The 15,298-nt window shown below is 55.9% G+C and overlaps 2 protein-coding genes across 5 annotated transcripts in view; both read left to right on the plus strand.

Moving 5' to 3' along the window:
* The first annotated feature begins 1,034 nt into the window (after window positions 1–1,034).
* LOC308184285 (butyrophilin subfamily 3 member A2-like) lies at window positions 1,035–7,178 on the plus strand. Of its 3 annotated transcripts, XM_080571303.1 has the most exons (12): window positions 2,370–2,631; window positions 3,040–3,387; window positions 4,018–4,299; window positions 4,429–4,533; window positions 4,858–4,878; window positions 5,381–5,401; window positions 5,517–5,537; window positions 5,636–5,656; window positions 5,767–5,787; window positions 6,012–6,032; window positions 6,531–6,551; window positions 7,067–7,178. In XM_080571303.1, exons 1-12 carry the CDS (start codon window positions 2,385–2,387, stop codon window positions 7,147–7,149), a joined length of 1,212 nt encoding a protein of 403 aa, XP_080427429.1. In that variant the 5' UTR covers window positions 2,370–2,384; the 3' UTR covers window positions 7,150–7,178. The 3 variants fall into 3 exon arrangements, with proteins under 3 accessions (XP_080427428.1, XP_080427429.1, XP_080427427.1); XM_080571301.1 differs by having other exon boundaries at window positions 5,381–5,537; window positions 7,067–7,106; XM_080571302.1 differs by lacking the exons at window positions 6,531–6,551; window positions 7,067–7,178 and having other exon boundaries at window positions 1,035–2,631; window positions 6,012–6,187.
* LOC308184294 (butyrophilin subfamily 2 member A2-like) overlaps window positions 7,082–15,298 on the plus strand; it is a 92,312-nt gene continuing 84,095 nt past the window's right edge. The window contains exons 1-3 of one of the 2 annotated variants that reach the window (XM_080571338.1): window positions 7,082–7,216; window positions 7,375–7,407; window positions 7,585–8,555. In XM_080571338.1, the coding sequence (XP_080427464.1) occupies window positions 7,168–7,216; window positions 7,375–7,407; window positions 7,585–8,123 (621 nt within the window). In that variant the 5' untranslated portion in view covers window positions 7,082–7,167 and the 3' untranslated portion in view covers window positions 8,124–8,555. Of the gene's footprint in view, window positions 7,217–7,374; window positions 7,408–7,584; window positions 8,556–15,298 lie in introns of those variants that run through there. The other variant, XM_080571339.1, reaches the window with a different exon arrangement.

Below are 15,298 nucleotides of genomic sequence, written 5' to 3' on the forward strand. Positions count from 1 at the left end.
CCGTCTCCAAACCCCACCATACATCTCCATCCACGTCAGGTCTCACCATCCCCAAAACCCCTCATCCTTTATCCCACTAAGAGCCCACCAAGATCCCACCATCCCCAAACCCCATACTCCTTCCTCCCAGAACATTCCCATCTCCCAAAATTCCATTGTCTTCCATTCCAGTTGAGATCCACCACCACAAACCCCATCTACCTTCGTACCAGTGGGGTCCCACCATTTCCAAAACCCCATCATCCTCCATTTCGCTGGGCTCCCACCATCCCCAAACCTCATCATCCTCCATCCCGCTGCTGTCCTACCACCCCCTAACCCAATCGTCCTCCATCCCACTGGGCTCCCACCATCCACAAAGCCATCCCGGGACTGGGGACTGACTGACCACCACTTTCCCTAAGCACTACGAGAAGCTGTGCCATGACCAACAGCTGCATGCATGGTCCTCCTAAATGCACATAAATCATCTTCAGAGGGTTGTTTGGGAGGAACAGTAAAAGTTATGCTCGGAGTTGAAGGCACAAGCGGCAGCAAAAATCAAGCTCTAGGATGGATGGGACATGGAGGAGCTGTGATGTTGTGGGGATGGAGACCCAAAGACCCCCCATCTCCCCGGTGTGGTTCCTCTGGTGGATGACGAGGGTGGAGCTGGCCCGAAAGCTTTTCTCGCAGTACGAGCAGTGGTAGGGCTTCTCACCCGTGTGGATGCGCTGGTGCCTGCAGAGGGTCGTGGTCTCCCAAAAGGCTTTCCCACAGTCGGAGCAGACATGGGGCCTGGGCCCCACGTGGCTTTTCTGGCAGAGGAGGAAGGCCAAGGGAACGGTGAAACCCATCCTGCAGTCATGGCACAGATAGGGTTCACTGATAGGGTGTAATTCCCAGGGCCTTCTTCACTGACCTTCTTGGAAACTGGGGCAATGTTTGACAGCTTAAATTCCAAGACCAAACACCCCCAAGATAGAATTTGGAGAGGTCTCGAGATGACATTATGCACCTCCGCATTGTCCCAATGCTCCCTGTTTGATTCCTCCTTAGATGGGTGGAGATGGACAAGCCTAGAGAGTGCATTTCCCTGGAGGTCTGGAGAGGCTCCTTCAGGATAAATGCCCCTCGTTCTTGCTGAAGGCAGTGGACTGGGCACCCAGCTGCCGTGGGATGGTGGTGATGACGCGTGGAAAAGACTCCACAACCATAGGGTTGTAAAGTACGTATACTTTATTGCAGTGCTTCGGGCGCAGTGGGAATAGCTTTCCTCAAAAAAGTGCGCTTTTACATATCAAATGAGCTCTAATACATATTCATTATTTTCCCCTCTCCTGGTTTCAGTTAGGACAGAGTTAGTTTTCCTCCTAGTAGCTGGTAGGGTGCTATGTTTTGGATTAGGATGAGAATAATATTGATATCACGCTGATGTTTTAATTGTTGCAGAGCAGTGCTTACACCAAGCCAAGGACTTTTCAGCTTCTCGCTCTGTCCTGCCAATGGGCAGGCTAGGGGTGCAGCAGGAGCTGGGAGGGGATGGACCCAGGACAGCTGACCCAAACTGGCCAAAGGGGTATTCCACACCCCGTTATGCTAAACAATATATAGGGGTGGCTAGCCAGGGTGGAGGGACCGGCTTGGGGATAGGCTGGGCATTGGTCAGCGGGTGGTGAGCAATTGCATTGTGCATCACTTGTTTCATACACATTATTAGTAGTAGTACTATTATTATTATTATTATTATTATTAATGTTAATTAATGTGTTAATAAACTGTGTTAATAAACTGTCTTTATCTCAACTCACACGCTTCACTTTCCTGTTTCTCTCCCCCATCCCAGAGAGGGAGGGGGAAGGGTGAGCCAACGGCTGTGTGGTGTTTAGCTGCCGACTGGGTTAAACCACAACATCCCCGACAAGGCGGACCTCTTCCAAGTACTCATTTCCATACTCTCCACCCTTAGCTCTTCCCGGTTGTGCCTGCGTAATGTAGCCTGGTGGTTGCAGGCAGGGGTCTTTCAGGATGAAGGCAAAGAGGAAAAGGAGGTCAAACTTTTTACCTTTCTGGACTTTGACCTGCTCTTGGACAGTATTGAGGAGTTTATTGCTTATCTTTGCATTGTTTCCTGCCAACAAGTTGTTCATCCTTCCCTAACGAGTTGTTCATCCTTCCCTCATCTGTTGGCCTTGAGCGATATCTTCCTTTTTACTTCTGCTTCTCATAAGATTCTCATCTACATCCCCGATAATCAGGATATTTTACAATATATGTAGCTAACTATTAATTCGGATAAGTTTTAGCATCTTCCCCATCTCAGTGCTAGGCATACAGAGCTCCCCAGACACTTCTTCCCACTGCTCCAGGGCCAGAGCTCCTCCTAGAGGATTATTGCAACCAGGATGTGGGAAAAGGCTTGGGAAGTTGGGCATAGCCCTGTGCTTCCTGCAGCTCTGCTGAGTGTTGTGTGGGACCGCTCTCTCGGTGGGGTTCCCTTGGAGAAGAACCCCTGGGTGGGCCGCATGCCCCCTAGGGGACCTCTCTCTCAGATGGGGCTCCCCTGCGGCTGCCAACGCCCCAGCCTCACCAGCCATGCCAGGGACCTCCTGACTTCCCTCGTCACTCTGCTCCTCCTCCAGATGGGCTCAGGTAGGATCCTGTGGGGCTGCTGGGGGCTCTCCACCTGGGCCTGGCAGACATGCTGCCGTGGGGCAGGGGAGTGGCCGTGGGGCTGGGGGAACCCGAGCCCACAGCTCAGCCCCCAATGGGTTTCACTTTCACTTTGGCTCTTTCACACAATACGGGCACGGCTTTGGCTGCCCTTTCTGGCTCTTCTTCACCTGCCCGAATGCTGCAGAGAGGGCTCCCACTCCCAGCACACCTCCTTCTCCTGCACATCCTCCCTCTACCTCTCCCATTTCCCCAGTGGTTTCCCATGGGACACGGGGGATGCAGAACGCAGCAACTCATGCACAGCTCACCCTTTGTCACTCACTGCCCCTAAATTTGCGATGGCAAAAATCTCACCGCCTCTCTGTGCCCTTCTCCATTGCCCAGCCCAGCTCAGAGTTATGGCACCAGGCCAGCCTCTCACTGCCACCGTGGGGCAGGATGTCGTGCTGCCCTGCCACTTGTCCCCTCAACGGGATGCTCGTACCTTGGAGGTCAGGTGGATCCGGGACAATATCTCTGAGACAGTGCACCACTACCGCAATGGAGAGGACCTGTACGGGGAGCAGATGGGGGCATATGTTGGGAGGACAGAGTTGGCCAGAGATGGTCTCTCTGCTGGAAGCCTGGACTTGCGAATCACGGGGCTGAGACCCTCAGATGATGGCCAGTACGTCTGCACTGTGAAAAATGCTAATGCTTATGACGAAGACATTGTGGAGCTGGAGGTGTCAGGTTAGTGGCTGGGGTGATGCTTCCAGGGGAGAGTTTACGTGTCCTTTCAATGTTTTAGCTCTTTCACAGCATGGAGCATGCCCATGGATGTGGAGGTAATATTTGGGGAGAGAGCTCCATGGATATTTTTGTCCGTTTTCCCTGGTGTCCTCGAAGACAACAATCATAATATTCTGAGGGTACTGGGTACAGGCTGCTGAGCAGCACCTTCAGCTGTGTCAGCAATGGGACCAAACACCACACAGGGAGAATCGCAGAGTCCTCTGAGCTGCCGGATGTCTGCTTTACTTTTGCTTTGTGTGCTGGGGGAGACATGAGACGTTGTCTGGAAGTCTTGGGGCTTCTTGAACCAGCATGACTCAATGCCGAGACGCTGCCTGGAGGTGCTGAAGCTCAGCACCTGGGTTTTCAGGGTGATTTGGGGCCACTGGCATTGTGCAGCTCTGTTCTCTGAGTCTGGCTCCTGCAAGGGTGGTTTTGGGGTGGGGGTGGGTACGTGAAGTGCCCGGTCCCTGAGCCCCTGGGGCCGTGGCTGGGCTGGACTGTGTCTGGCATGGGAGCAGATGGGGTCTTTGCCTTGGAACTGAATCCCTCCCCAAGTCAAGCCCCAGCCGCGGGCTCTTCCCCCAGCCACAGGCACGGACCCCCACCTCTCCCTGGGGAGCTACGAGGCCGGAGGCGTCCGGGTGCTGTGTCGATCGGCCGGCTGGTACCCGCTGCCGCAGCTGCTGTGGAGGGATGCTCGCGGGCAGCATCTGTCCTCAGTCTCCCAGACACATTCCCAGGACCAGGAGGGGCTCTTTGAAATCGAAGGTGCCATCATCGTGACCGGGAGCGTGGAGGGGCCCTTGTCCTGCGTGGTCAGGAGCAGCCGCCTCCAGCAGGAGCGGGAATCGTCCCTGCACATCGCAGGTACAAATAGCGCAGCCACGGTGAGGTGTTCCTGGCCCCTGCACTTGTCCTGAGCTGGGAGAAGTCTGGGTCTTGATTTTCCACCCTGGGGCATGGAAACAGAGCCCTTTTCTTTGTGCCTTTTCTCAGCTCCCTTCTTCCACAACGCCCAGCCCTGGATGGTGGCTCTGGCTCTGGTCCTCGTGCTTTTGGCTGTGTCCATTGGCCTCGGTGTTTATCTCTTTCGAAAGAAAGGTAAGCTGGCAGGGCAGGGATGGAGCGGAGGGAGGTGTTCTGCAGGGACCGGCGTGGGTCTGGAGCGGGGCTGAGCCCTGGCCCAGGGAGGTGCATAGGAGGAGGAAGGGAATGTTCTCCTGGGGATCCCAAAGGCCTTAGGATCCTCTTGGCCTCTGCCTTGGGCAACGAAGGCAGGGGAGAAGGCAAGGGGCCTTGGGTGGGAGGCCAGGGAGCATGGCTGCAGCGTGGGGCTAGTGGGAAGGCCCAGAGCCCCTGCAGATGTTCCCACCGAGCAACCAAGCTGCTCTGCTGACCTCCTGTTCCTCCGCCTTTGTTTTTCAGCGGCACAGAGCCGAGAGCTGGGTGAGTCCTTGCAGTCCCTGCCCCCAGCCCCCTGGGGAAGTGGCGTCCCTGCGGGAGGGACTGGTCTGGGTGGGCTGTGGGGGCTTGTGTGCTGGTGGCTGTGGGGTGCTGGAGGAGCAGCTGGAGCCTGATGGGGGAGTGGGGAGTGCTGGGGCTGGGGCTGCCCTGAGCACAGGACACGGCTGGGATGGCTGAAAGGAACGGGGATCAAGGTGGGGACGGGGAGCGAGCTGCAGGGCTGCCCTACTCTGTACTTGCATTCACTTCCACCTGTGTTTTGGTGGCATGGTGCAGAGAGCTGCACAAGTGTCTGTCCTTACTGCTCCACGTGCACAAGCCTTGATCAAAGCTGGGTCTTGCTCCCTGTTAGTCTGGTCCCTCCCAGTCTGGGTGTAAGTTGGTCATTTTCCACTTTACACCCTTCGTGGTCTTCAAATGGGATCAGCCCTGAGGTGAAAAGCTGTAACCTCTGATCACTCATGCTTTTGTTTTCCTTTTCCAGTGAATAGAGATGCAAAGCTGGGTAAGTCTCCTTCCCCAAAGAGAAAGCATTTGGTGTCTTCTCAGAGGAGTAGCCATGGGATAAGAAGCTGCCCCTCTGAACATGCATTACTTTTCTCTTTCTTTTTCTTTTACAGAGGAACAACCTGCAGAGATCGGTGAGTCTCCATCCCCAAACCCAAAGAATTTGGGGTCCAGACATGGGATGAGAATTTTTCCCCTCTGATCATGGATTCCTTATGTTTTTCTTTCTCAGAGGAAAAAGATGCAAGACTGGGTGAGTCTCCCACTCTAATCCGAAGGAATTGAGGCCCTTGGCTTTGCAGCAGCCATTTGATGAGAATCTGTCCTTCCTCCTCATGCGCTACTATTCTCTTTCTTTTCCAGCGGAACTGGCTGCCAAAGTGGGTGAGTGTCCCTGATTTTGGGCATGGTGCAGAGAGCTGCACAAGTGTCTGTCCTTACTGTTCCACTTACAAGAGCATTGTACAAAGCTGGGCCACAATGACTATTTGTCTGGTCCCACCTCGGAGCAAGGCAGTATTTTCCCAGTCATGGGCTGCATTCACGGTCTACCATGAGCTGAGCAACATTCCCCTCTGATCATGCATTACTTTTGCTTTCCTTTTCAGAGGAACAATCTGCAGAGCTGGGTGAGTGTCCCCGTGCTTGGGCCTCAGGGCAACACCAAGGCGATGTGCAGGGGAGGGTGGGCAGCTGGGACAGAGCAGCCCAGGGCTGGCTCCTCACCCTGGCGGGGGAGTGGGGAGTGCTGGGGCTGGGGCTGCCCTGAACACGGGACACGGCCGGGATGGCTGAAAGGAACGGGGATCAAGGTGGGGACGGGGAGCGAGCTGCGGGGCTGCCCAGCTCTGCACAGATGCTTCTGAGACAGGGACATCCACCACTCGTCCGCATTCACTTCCACTTGTGTTTTGGTGGCACGGTGCAGAGGGCTGCACAAGTGTCTGTCCTTACTGCTCCACGTGCACGAGCCTTGCTCAAAGCTGGTTCTAGCTGACTGTTAGTCAGGTCTCTCACAATCTGGGTGCAAGTCGGCCATTTCCCCCTCATGATATGTGTTCAAAGTCTAGCTATGGGCTGAGCAGCTCTTCCTTGTGATCACGCATTGTTTTTGCTTTCCTTTTCAGAGAAACAAGCTGCAGAGCTGGGTAAGTGTCCCTGTGCTTGGGCCCCAGGGAACAACAAGGCGATGTGCAGGGGAGGGTGGGCAGCTGGGACAGAGAAACCCAGGGCTGGCCCCTCACCCTGACAGAGGAGGGCGGAGTGCTGGGGCTGGGGCTGCCCTGGGCACGGGACACGGCCGGGATGGCTGAAAGGAACGGGGATCAAGGTGGGAACGGGGAGCGAGCTGTGGGGCTGCCCCGCTCTGCACTGACGCTTCTGGGACAGGGACGTCCTCCACCCATCCCCATTCGCTTCCACTTGTGTTTTGGTGGCACGGTGCAGAGAGCTGCACAAGTGTCTGTCCTTACTGCTCCACGTGCATGAGCCTTGCTCAAAGCTGGGTCTTGCTCCCTGTTAGTCCGGTCCCTCCCAGTCTGAGAGAAAGACTGTCTGTGCCCTCTCACCTGGACAAAGAAATCTGGGGTCTAGCCATGGAATTAGTCATGGAATTTGAAGCACTCCTCTCTGAACATGCATTTCTTTTCCTTTCCTTTTCCAGTGAGAGAAGATGCAAAGATGGGTAAGACTCCCTTCATAAACCCAAACACTTGGCATCTTTCCATGGCAGCAGCCATGGGCTGAGCAGCTCCCCCTCTCATCATGCCTTGCTTTTCTCTTCCTTTTCCAGCACAACTAGCTGCAGAGCTGGGTGAGTGTCCCAACACTTGGGTTGTATGATGACGCCAAGGCAATGTGCAGGGGAGGGTGGGCAGCTGGGACAGAGCAGCCCAGGGCTGGACCCTCACCCTGCCCACACCCACTGGGCACCGGCCATGGGTTGTGACCAGCTCTCCCCTCTCCTTCCAGCATGGAGAAGGTGTCTTCTGCCTCAAAATAGAGGTAGGTGTGCACTGGGTTGCCCTCTGCAGTGCTTCTCCTGCCCTTGCTGGGGCATGTTCAGGAGCCAAGAGGTGCCCCATCTCCTGCCCTGTGGGGCAGCTCCTGGCCCCGAGCTGGGGAAAGCCTGCCCAGGGCTGAGCTCTGCCCCTGATGGCCTGGCTCCTTCTGTCCCTGCAGTGAAGGTGACCCTGGATGCAGACACAGCTCATCCCATGCTTGTCCTGTCTCAGGACCAAACGAGTGTGAGACGGGAAACTGAATGGCAGCAGGTTCCTGACACACCAGAGAGATTTGACACTTGTTGCTGCGTGCTGGGCCGTGAGGAGTTCAGAGAGGGGAGGCACTTCTGGGAGGTGGAGGGAGAGGGGGAGTGGCTAAAGTTTTCTTGGTGGGCTGTGGGGGTGGCCAGGGCATCTCTGAAGAGGAAGGGGGAGATCGACACGAGCCCTGGAGAAGGGATCTGGGCGTTGGAGTACTATTATGAACATCTCAAGTCTCTCACATCTCCTCCCACTCACTTGTCCCTGTCCCCTGTCCCCACGAGGATCTGGGTCTGTCTGGACTGTACCCAGCAGCAGGTGTCTTTTATCAACGCTGACAACGGGGAGGAGATCTTCACTTTCACAGCAGCCTCCTTCAATGGGGAGAGCATCCACCCCTGGTTCCTCTTGAAGAAACGGGGAATTCAGCTGTGCCTGAGGGACAGCACCCTGTAGACCCTGTCCCCAGCCCTGGGGGGCTCCTGCCCTTCTTCACCCACTCCTGCATCACCTCTCCTTGGTCCTGCAGGAGCAGCAAAGGAATGAGGGGCAATGGGGCCAGGGGCTGCCCCATGTTCCTCGCTGCTGCTGGAGGAGGGCTGGGATGCTGCAAGCAGGGGCCAGGCCCCTTGCAGCCCCCGGGCTCTGCCCTGCACACGGCTCCTGTGCTGGGGCACAAGCCCTGCTGGCACCCGCGGGTCTCAGCCTGCCTCTGAGCCCCAGTGGGCAGCACAGGGGCTGCAGCAGCTCTCCACACTCCTCTCCCCTCTGCTTGCACTGCTTGCAGTCCCCAGTGCAAGGGATGTGGTCACCGTGTGCTGCCGGCCATTGCAGGCCACCTTTGCCTCCTAGTTTGGGGTTGATCTTTGCTCTGTGCCTGGTGCTGAGCACGAGCAGCCTGTGGGGGCTCTTTGTTCCCTCCTCTGGAGCACATCAAAGCACAGCAGCAGCAGCACTGTGGCAAATAAAGTTTTGCACGGGACAATGGAGTCTGGCAGTGGCATTTCCTGGGTGCTTTCTGTCCTCAGGCTTTGCTGCCTGGGAAGGCGTCTTGCAGCAGACCATCTCCTTGGTGCCTGAGCCTCCCCTGTGGCAGCTCCATGCCGTTCCTTCGGGCCCTGTCGCTGGCCCCAGAGAGCACAGACCGGCACCTGCCCCTCTGCTCCCCTCATCAGGAAGCTGTGCGCCGCCGCGAGGCCTCCCCTGCGTCTCCTCTGCTCTGGGCTCAACAAGCCAAGCGCCTTCAGCCGCTCCTCACACCCCTTGCCCTGCAGAGCCTCAGCCATCCTCGAAGCCCTCCCGTGGAGGCTCTCGCACAGTTTCACGCCCTTCATCTGCTGTGCTGCCCACAGCTGCACGCAGTGCTCGAGTGCTCACAGCAGGCCGAGCAGAGCGGGACGATCCCTTCCCTCGGCCGGCCAGCAGTGCCGTGCCTGAGGCACCCCAGGGCATGCTTGGCCCTTTGGGGTCCCATGCCATGTCCCCCACCCACCCGCTCCACTTGGTGGGACACCATAGGAACCCCGTGAGCCTCTGCCCTGTCCCCAGAATGCTGCAGAGATGCCAGCAGGGCTTGTGGAGCATCTTTATTCTCAGCACCGCGGCATCGGGTCTGAGAGGCGAATGGCTCCGGGGCAGACGCGTTCTGCAGCGGACTGGGGGATCGGGACAGGCAGGGCTTTTTTTCCGACATCGAGGCCGCTCGAGGGAGCCGCCAGGACCCGGCAGCCCCCGCGAGGGAGGCTGATGAGGCGTAGGCAGAGCCAGCAGCGCCCCCACCCCAGCCGTTCAAAAGCAGCCCCTAGGGAGCGCGGCGACCAAGAGCGCAGCGACCAGGGTGGGCAAACAGGGCGTGGCGCATCAGAAGGGCGGGCACGGCAGTTTGCGTGGCAGTGTGCGCAGGCAGGGCGAGCAGGGAGGGCGGAGAGGGCAGAGTTTCCCCCTGCCCATAAGAACAACACCTTTAACGGCTGTTGACTGCTAGCTGGGCTGCGATGGTCTTCACCAGGCAGAGCACTCTCTCTAGAAAGTCTGTGGCCACCCAGACTGACTGCCTGCTCAACAATGCGGCAGTTAGGTCTCTGGGTGCAGGGACTGCCTGAGCCTGTTGCTGCCATCTGAGGGAGGCAGAGGCACCGTGTGTGTGAGGTGCGAGCAGGTGGATGACCTGGTCCGCCTGGTGGCAGAACTCAAAGAGGAGGTGGAGAGGTTGAGGGCTATCAGGGAGTGTGAGCGGGAGATAGACTGGTGGAGTGACTCCCTGCAGGGCCTGAAGGAGAGGTACGGGGGTGAGACACCCCTAATGGGAATGGACCCCCTGCCCCGTCGCTGTCGGGCAGAGGGTGGCGACCTAGAAGTTGAGGAGGGATGGAGACAGGTCCCTGCTCAACCTTTCAGGCAATGCCCCCCCCTACCGGCCCCACCTTCCCAGGTGCCCTTACACAACAGATTTGAGGCCCTGGAGCTTGAGAGACTGGTGGGTGAGGACAAGGTAGAAAGTCTACCCAGGAGGATGCCTAGGGCGAGGAAGCCGACTACGCCTCAAGACTGCCTCCACCAAGAAAGACAGAAGGGTGATCGTCGTAGGCGACTCCCTTCTCAGGGGAACAGAGGGCCCTATTTGTCGACCTGACCCTACCCGTAGGGAAGTCTGCTGCCTCCCTGGGGCCAAGGTCAGGGATATTGCCAGGAAGCTTCCCAACCTGGTTCGCCCCTCTGACTACTACCCTCTTTTGATAGTCCAGGCTGGCAGTGATGATATTGATGAGAGAAGCCTGAAGGCTATCAAACGGGACTTTAGGGGACTGGGACGGTTAGTGGATGGAGCGGGAGTACAGGTGGTGTTTTCATCTATCCCTGCAGCAGCAGGGAGGGGTACCGAGAGGACAAGGAAAGCCCACTTGATTAACGCGTGGCTCAGAGGCTGGCGCCAACACAGAAATTTTGGGTTTTTTGACCATGGGGCGCTTTACTCGGCACCTGGCCTGATGGCCGCAGACGGGTCCCTATCTCTAAGGGGAAAACGGATCCTAGCCCAGGAGCTAGCAGGGCTCGTTGAGAGGGCTTTAAGCTAGGAAAGAAGGGGGATGGGGCTGAAAGAAGGCTTGTTGGAGCTGTGCCGGGGAGAAAAATGGCAAAGCCGGGGAAGAAGGCAATGGCCCGACTGAAGTGCATCTACACTAATGCACGCAGCATGGGTAACAAACAAGAGGAGCTGGAAGCCATCGTGCAGCGGGAAGGCTATGACTTGGTTGCCATCACGGAAACGTGGTGGGACCACTCTCATGACTGGAGTGCTGCAATGTCTGGCTATAGGCTCTTCAGAAGGGACAGGCGGCACAGAAGGGGTGGTGGTGTGGCTCTCTATATTAGAGAGTGTTTAGATGTTGAGGAACTTGAGGCTGGGAATGATAAGGTTGAGTCCCTATGGGTTAGGATCAGAGGGAAGGCCAACAAGGCAAGCATCCTGGTGGGGGTCTGTTATAGACCACCGAACCAGGATGAGGAGACTGATGAGGAGTTCTACAGGCAGCTGGCAGAAGCCGCGAAATCGTCAGCGCTTGTTCTCGTGGGGGACTTCAACTTCCCAGACATATCCTGGAAGCACAACACAGCCCAGAGAAAGCAGTCTAGGAGGTTTCTGGAGAGCATGGAAGATAACTTCCTGACGCAGCTGGTTAGAGAGCCTACCAGGGGAGGTGCCCCGCTAGACCTTCTGTTCACAAACAGTGACGGACTGGTGGGAGATGTGGTGGTCGAGAGCTGTCTTGGGCAGAGTGACCACGAAATGGTTCAGTTCTCTATTCTTGGCGAAGTCAGGAAGGGGACCAGTAAAACCGCTGTCTTGGACTTCCGGAGGGCTGACTTTGAGCTGTTCAGGACATTGGTTGGCAGAGTCCCTTGGGAGGAGGCTCTGAAGGGCAAAGGAGTCCAGGAAGGCTGGGCACTCCTCAAGAAGGAAATCTTAATGGCTCAGGAGCGGTCTGTCCCCATGTGCCCAAAGACGAGCCGACGCGGAACTAGACCGGCCTGGCTGAGCAGAGAGTTGTGGCTCGAGCTTAGGAGAAAAAGGAGGGTTTATAATCTTTGGAAAAGAGGGCGGGCTACTCAGGAGGACTATAAGGGTGTTGCAAGGCTGTGCAGGGACAAAATTAGAAAGGCCAAAGCTCATCTGGAGCTCAATCTGGCTACTGCCGTTAAAGATAACAAAAAACATTTTTACAAATACATCAACGCAAAAAGGAGGACTAAGGAGAATCTCCATCCTTTACTGGATGCGGGGGGAAACTTAGTTACAAAAGATGAGGAAAAGGCTGAGGTGCTCAATGCTTTCTTTGCCTCAGTCTTTAGCAGCAAGACCGGTTGTTGTCTGGATACCTGGTACCCTGAGCTGGTGGAAGGGGATGGGGAGCAGGATGTGGCCCTCGCTATCCATGAGGAAATGGTTGGCGACCTGCTACAACACTTGGATGTACGCAAGTCGATGGGGCCGGATGGGATCCACCCGAGGGTACTGAGCGAACTGGTGGAGGAGCTGGCCAAGCCGCTTTCCATTATTTATCGGCAGTCCTGGCTATCAGCGGAGGTCCCAGTCGACTGGCGGCTAGCAAACGTGACACCCATCTACAAGAAGGGCCAGAGGGTAGACCCGGGGAACTATAGGCCTGTTAGCTTGAACTCAGTGCCAGGGAAGCTCATGGAGCGGATTATCTTGAGGGTCATCACACGGCACTTGCAGGGCAACCAGGCGATCAGGCCCAGTCAGCATGGGTTTATGAAAGGTAGGTCCTGCTTGACGAACCTGATCTCCTTCTATGACCAAGTGACGCGCTTGGTGGATGAGGGGAAGGCTGTGGATGTGATCTACCTTGACTTCAGTAAGGCTTTTGACACCGTTTCCCACAACATTCTCCTCAAGAAACTGGCTGCTCGGGGCTTGGACTGGCGTACGCTCTGTTGGGTTAAAAACTGGCTGGATGGCCGGGCCCAAAGAGTTGTGGTGAATGGAGCCAAATCCAGTTGGAGGCTGGTTACTAGTGGAGTCCCCCAGGGCTCAGTGCTGGGGCCGGTCCTCTTTAATATCTTTATCGATGATCTGGATGAGGGCGTCCAGTGCACCCTCAGTAAGTTTGCAGATGACACCAAGTTAGGTGCGTGTGTTGATCTGCTCGAGGGAAGGAAGGCTCTGCAGGAGGATCTGGATAGGCTGGACCGATGGGCTGAGGTCAACTGCATGAAGTTCAACAAGGCCAAGTGCCGGGTCCTGCATGTGGGGCGTAACAACCCCAAGCAGCGCTACAGGCTGGGAGAAGAGTGGTTGGAAAGCTGTCTGGCAGAGAAGGACCTGGGAGTACTGGTTGATAGTCGGCTGAATATGAGCCAGCAGTGTGCTCAGGTGGCCAAGAAGGCCAACAGCATCCTGGCTTGCATAAGAAGCAGTGTGGCCAGCAGGTCTAAGGAGGTGATTGTCCCCCTGTACTCGGCTCTGGTGAGGCCGCACCTCGAGTACTGTGTTCAGTTTTGGGCCCCTCACTACAAGAAGGACATGGAGGTGCTCGAGAGAGTCCAGAGAAGGGCAACGAAGCTGGTGAGGGGTCTGGAGAACAAGTCTTATGAGGAGCGGCTGAGGGAGCTGGGGTTGTTTAGCCTTGAGAAGAGGAGGCTCAGGGGAGACCTCATCGCTCTCTATAGGTACCTTAAAGGAGGCTGTAGGGAGGTGGGTGTTGGTCTATTCTCCCACGTGCCTAGTGACAGGACGAGGGGGAATGGGCTAAAGTTGCGCCAGGGGAGGTTTAGGTTGGATGTTAGGAAGAACTTCTTTACTGAAAGGGTTGTTAGGCATTGGAATGGACTGCCCAGGGAGGTGGTTGAGTCACCATCCCCGGAGGTCTTTAAAAGATGTTTAGATGTAGAGCTTAGTGATATGGTTTAGTGTAGGACTTGTTAGTCTTAGGGCTGAGGTTGGACTAGATGATCTTGGAGGTCTCTTCCAACCTAGACGATTCTGTGATTCTGTGATTCTGAGATGGGGCCATCCGGGAGCCAGTGGTGCCAGGAGGTGTCTGTCTGGGGGTCCTCAGATGCTGCCTGGGGAAGGGGGACACACACAGGGAGAGAGATGGGGTGATTCGGCCCTCGCCAATGGGGACAGGGATGGGGACACCGTTACCTGCGGGGTAGTTGTCTCCAGGGAGGGGAGTGTAACCTGCTGGGAGGAGAAGAGGAGTGAGCAGAGTCCTTGTCACCCTTGACCATGTCCCCCAGGAAGCATTTGGACTGTGCTCTTATTCATATGGTCTGAATTTTTGGGTAGACCTGTGTGGTGCCAGCAGTTGGACTCATTGACCCTTGTGGGTCCCTTCCAACTCAGGATATTCTATGATTCTATGACCCCACACTGGAGCAGGGGAAGAAAGTGACCGTGAAGGAGCAGCAGAGACGAAGTGCTCTAGACTGACTGCAAACCCCATTGTCCCGTTCCCCTGCGCCGCTTGGGGAGAGGAGGTGGAAGAGGGTGGGGGTGGATGAGGGGAAGGTATCTCTGGTTTGTTTTCTTTGTTTCTCACTTTTCTGGCTTCTTAGTAATAGCTAGTAAATTCCTTTAATCTCCCTATGGTTGGTCAGTTTGCCCATGATGATAATTATTGTGTGATCTCCTGGTCCCTATTTCATTCCTTGTACCCTTTTCATTGCATTTTCTCCCCTTTTCCCTTTGAGGGGGGGGGAGTGAGAGAGCGGTTGTAGTGAAGCTCAGCTGCCCACCTGAGTAAAACCAGCACACATGATGACAGCAGCCAGTTCTCTTAGTACTCTGCAATGAATCCCATCAGGTCCTATAGTCTTGTATGCATCCATCTGGAGCAGCAAATCCCACACAAATTCGGGGTTTGTTGGGAATTTATCGTTCCTGCAGTCACTGTCCTCCAGCTCAGGGCACCTGGGGTCCCACAGCCCAGCATCAGTGTTGAAGACAAAGGCAAAGAAAGCATTAAACATCCCTGTGAAGTCGATGACCCTGTTTGGGCATCCCCATCCAGTAGCAGACCAATGTTTTCTCTCATCCTACTTTTGCTGTTAAGATAGTTTAAAAAAAAATCCATTTTATTGCCCCTCACAGTACTGTCCAGCTTCAACTCAAATTGTGCTTTGGCCATACAAATTTTCTCCCTACAAAGGCAAACAGTACCTCTGTAGTCCTTCCACATTGCCTGACCTCACTTCCAGCAAACAGAAACTTTCCTTATCACCTAAGCTCTAGAAGAAGGTCCCTGGCCATCTGAGCCAACCTTCTACCACAGCTGCTTTACTGGAGCAGTGACCAAGGCTGGCTCTTTGCCTTCAGCACCCTGGGCAAAGGGTGGCAGCTCCAGGCTTGGCACCCAGTTGTGCCCCATTCCCTGCAGCCTGCAATCCCGCTCAGCTCTTCACTGCCATCTCTCCACATTGTCCCATTGCTCACTGTTTGATTCCTCCTTAGATGGGTGGAGATGAACGAGCTCAGACAGTGGCTCTCCCTGGAGGTCTGGAGAGGCCCCTGCTGGGGACAAGCCCCTCGTGCTTGCTGAGGGCAGTGGACTGGGCACCCAACTGTGATGGGATGGTGGTGCCAGCCCTGCAGAGCTCCCCAGACA

The sequence above is a fragment of the Anser brachyrhynchus genome (genome assembly GCF_964034855.1).
Source record: "Anser brachyrhynchus genome assembly, chromosome: 30".
NCBI lineage: Eukaryota > Metazoa > Chordata > Aves > Anseriformes > Anatidae > Anser > Anser brachyrhynchus.

Excerpts from the sequence above, each read along its gene's own strand:
- LOC308184285 (XM_080571301.1), top strand. The coding sequence starts at position 2,385 with ATGTGGGAAAAGGCTTGGGAAGTTGGGCATAGCCCTGTGCTTCCTGCA. Across the intron at positions 4,300-4,428 it reads ATCGTCCCTGCACATCGCAG|CTCCCTTCTTCCACAACGCC; the intron begins GTACAAATAGCG and ends GCCTTTTCTCAG. Across the intron at positions 4,879-5,380 it reads GGCACAGAGCCGAGAGCTGG|TGAATAGAGATGCAAAGCTG; the intron begins GTGAGTCCTTGC and ends TTCCTTTTCCAG.